This window comes from Papaver somniferum, chromosome 2 (genome assembly GCF_003573695.1).
Source record: "Papaver somniferum cultivar HN1 chromosome 2, ASM357369v1, whole genome shotgun sequence".
Lineage (NCBI taxonomy): Eukaryota > Viridiplantae > Streptophyta > Magnoliopsida > Ranunculales > Papaveraceae > Papaver > Papaver somniferum.
Window position 1 is genome coordinate 84,354,989 of NC_039359.1, and position 3,468 is coordinate 84,358,456.

At 38.9% G+C, this 3,468-nt stretch overlaps 1 protein-coding gene across 1 annotated transcript; it reads left to right on the forward strand.

Moving 5' to 3' along the window:
- The first annotated feature begins 1,746 nt into the window (after positions 1–1,746).
- On the forward strand, positions 1,747–2,933 carry LOC113351528. The gene is made up of 2 exons (XM_026595494.1): positions 1,747–1,797; positions 1,929–2,933. The coding sequence occupies exons 1-2, from the start codon at positions 1,747–1,749 to the stop codon at positions 2,931–2,933; spliced, it is 1,056 nt and encodes a 351-aa protein (XP_026451279.1).
- Positions 2,934–3,468: the final 535 nt, after the last annotated feature.

Genomic DNA, 3,468 nt, shown 5'->3' on the forward strand with positions numbered 1-3,468 from the left:
AGAGCTAAAATCTTCGAACTTAATGAAAGATCGATAAAAAGCTTAACTAAAAAGTGGGTATTTCGATTCATACCTTATTGCTGTCATCTCAGTAGTCTGGGAGGCTGGTGCATCTCCTTCATTCAATTCCTCTTCATCTTCACTTACCACTTCGTTAGTTGAAGTTGGTTTCTCTGCTTCAATAGGAGGTTGATTCGACGAAGAATGACCTAATTTTTCCTTTGCTTTCATGCTTTTATACAATGAGTTTAGTCGACGACATAATTTTTTTGAATCGACGATTAATCGTTGATGAACGGAGAAGAATGGAAGAAGAAGAAAGAAGAAAAAGAAGAAGAAGAAGGGCGGAGGAGAAGAAAGGGAATGAAAATGAAAAGGGGACAGTTTTTTTTCTCTTTTAATTCATTTGATTTTCAATTTTTTTTTCAAACCTATTATAGGAGCTCCAACCAAATGGTTTTGAGGGCTACTTTGGATTTCAATGCTCTATATGAAAATAAGGGGAGACCTAAACCTATATCCAAAACTACCAAAATACCCTTAACTATTAATACCTATCCAATACCTAAACTAAAATTTCGAATCAGTACATGCAAATAATCCACCGTATCATGATGAATCCGATGAAGATTAAGAATTGAGTTTTATCTTCCATTAATCCACCCGCAATGACCTCAATTAGGTATAAATAAAAAACCCGTCTTTTTTATTTATTGTTTATCTCATGTATGGATTCGAATCGACGATTTCGGTTTAAAAAAAGAGAGTTTCAGTTGAGTTTACGGCTTGGAGTTCTTAAAACTCAAACCATAGACATAGTATACGGTGTCGAGTTGTTAATGTTTAAACCGTAGACTCATTACGGTTTGAAATTTACAATATCCATGCCGTAGATTCTTAATGTATGTCAGATCCAGATTTCAGATGGTAGATTAAGAACTTGTTTGTTTGCAGCTGACTCGGCGTCTGAATCTGAGTCAACCCCTGACTCGGACCGAGTCAGCAGTCAGACCGTTTGTTTTCCATTTTGAGTCAGATCTGACTCGACCTATGACTCAGACATAACCCCTGACTCGGACTCATTTGAGTCAGGTAACAAAATACCCCTGACTCATGGGACCAAACCACTGACTCACTTATTTCCGAGTCAGATGAGTCAGATCTGACTCAAAACAAACATATCGACTCAGATCCAGATGAGTCAGGTGATTTCACTCAGATCCAGATGATTCAGATCCAGACGACTCAGATGAGTCAGGAGTAAACAAACATGGTGTAAGTTTTCGGCACCGTAGGTTCACCTGATATTTTTCTCTTAAACACCGTAGATTCATTTTTCCTCACACCGTAGACTCATTTTTCCTCACCGTAGGTTCATCTGATTTTTCTTACGGTATGGGTTTTACACCGTAGAAAAGAAAAACTTGTTTAGTTTCTTACTGTAGTATGATACTTCCACACCGTAGTCTCTTCTGAGTGTGTATACGGTTTGGAATTCAAACCGTAACCATATGATTTGGGGATCTGTAAATGTCATCATGTACAACTAAATAGATTGACAACCAATGTTCCATTACTCATCACCACTTACATTAAACAAGCATACAAAGCATGACTACAACAAGTAATTAAAATAAAAATAAAAAACCCCATCATAGAAACTCAATCTAAACATCAGTCCTCCTCCTCTTTTCAAAAATGTGAACTTTTGGAGTGCTCGTAAGCCTCAAAAAAATGCTCAACTACATGGGCTGCTGTGCTGGAGTGCAGGCAATATCTGAAGGAAGGTTGTTTGTGGTCAGTCGGTAATGGCGAATCTATAAAAGTCTGGTTTGATGCTTGAGTAGCAACGATACCAGGTTATACTCCTTCTATTCCTCAAAGTGGTACTAACGGTGTCTCAAGTATTAAGGACCTGATCATTGCAGGTGAAGGACGCTGGAATATCCCTCTCATTAATGCCACTTTTGAACCAGAAGTGGCTGAACAGATACAAAGGATCTATATTAACAAGGATAAGCAGTGATAAATTGATTTGGTCCTTGACTCCTCATGGGATGTACACGGCTCAGTCTTTTCAGAAACTCCTTCGTTCCAGTGCCGCAGAACCATCCTCTCGCAATGACAATGATTTCCCATTGAAACGCTTCTGGGGAGTGAAGTCTCTTGCCCCAAAAATCCACAATTTTTTGTGGAGAGTGCTACGAAATGGTGTTGGAGTGCTTGCAAAAATTGGCAGTCACATAGAGGGAGTGCAAATGGACTGCCCCTTATGCCGGTGTGCTGTGGAAACAAACGACCATCTATTTGTTAATTGTCAGGTATCCCGTGCTATCTTATTTGCTTCTCCCTTAAATTTCAGCACCTCCTTTATCTCAGAGAGCTCTGTGTTAGCCTGTTGTAAGTTTTGGCTGTCGAAACAAGATGGGTTTGATAGTTTTTGCATGGGAGCTTGCCTTTGGCGGGCTATATGTAATGCTCGAAACAAGGTTGTTTTTGAGAAGGCATCTATCAATATTCAGGCTATTATCAATGATGGATTGTTTTGGTTCAACACTTACAAAGGGAGCCAGGATGACGGTTTAGAAGAAGTTCAGTCCCTGCATACTGATAACCAGCATACTCCGACTGATGCTTGTTGGATTCCTCCCCCTCCTAATGTCATTAAGGTGAATGTAGATGCAGCTGTGGCTTCCAATTGCTCCTACGCAGCTGCGGTGGCAAGGGACATGAATGGATTTGTTTTGGGTGCAGGTTCATTAATTATAAACACTAAAATTCCTATCGTTGCTGAAGTAAACAGCTCCCTCTTGGCTTTTACTCTAGCTCATCGCCTGGAAGCTTTAATAATTCATCGAAACGACTTGTCATCATCATCTGAACCTACAACGTCTGAGTCTGGAATTCTCTCCGTTCCCTCTTGTTTGTTTTGAAGTGAAAAGTGATCTAGTTTTAAGTATCCTACGGTGGGAAAAAGAGACCGTAAAAGTATTTAACACTGCCATGCAGTACGGCTGGGTTTTTCACCGTAGAGTCGTAGACTCACTTACGGTGTGGAGTTCATAAATTCCACACCCAACTGGTAAGCCTACGGTTTGGAGTGCATAGTTTTCATACCGTATATTGAGCTTACGGTTTGGTCGTATCAATATTTCACACCGTAGGTGTACTTACGACCTGGGTTTGGTAATTTTTTGAAAGCAAAAAAAATCTAATTTTTTAGGTACTTTAATCAATCACAAGAAAAAAATGATTGAGTATTTATAGTTGGAGGATTGTTTTGTGATTTGGAGGATGAGGATTCACCTATCTCATGAATCTTGTTAGATTCACCCATTTTCATTGAGAAAATCCAAATTTTTAGATTTTCCTCAATATCTCTTCCCTTCTTCTTTTTCTACTTCACTCCCAAAAAAAAAATGTTTTTTGATTTTATTTCGATAAGTGTAAATCAAATCATTAGCCTAA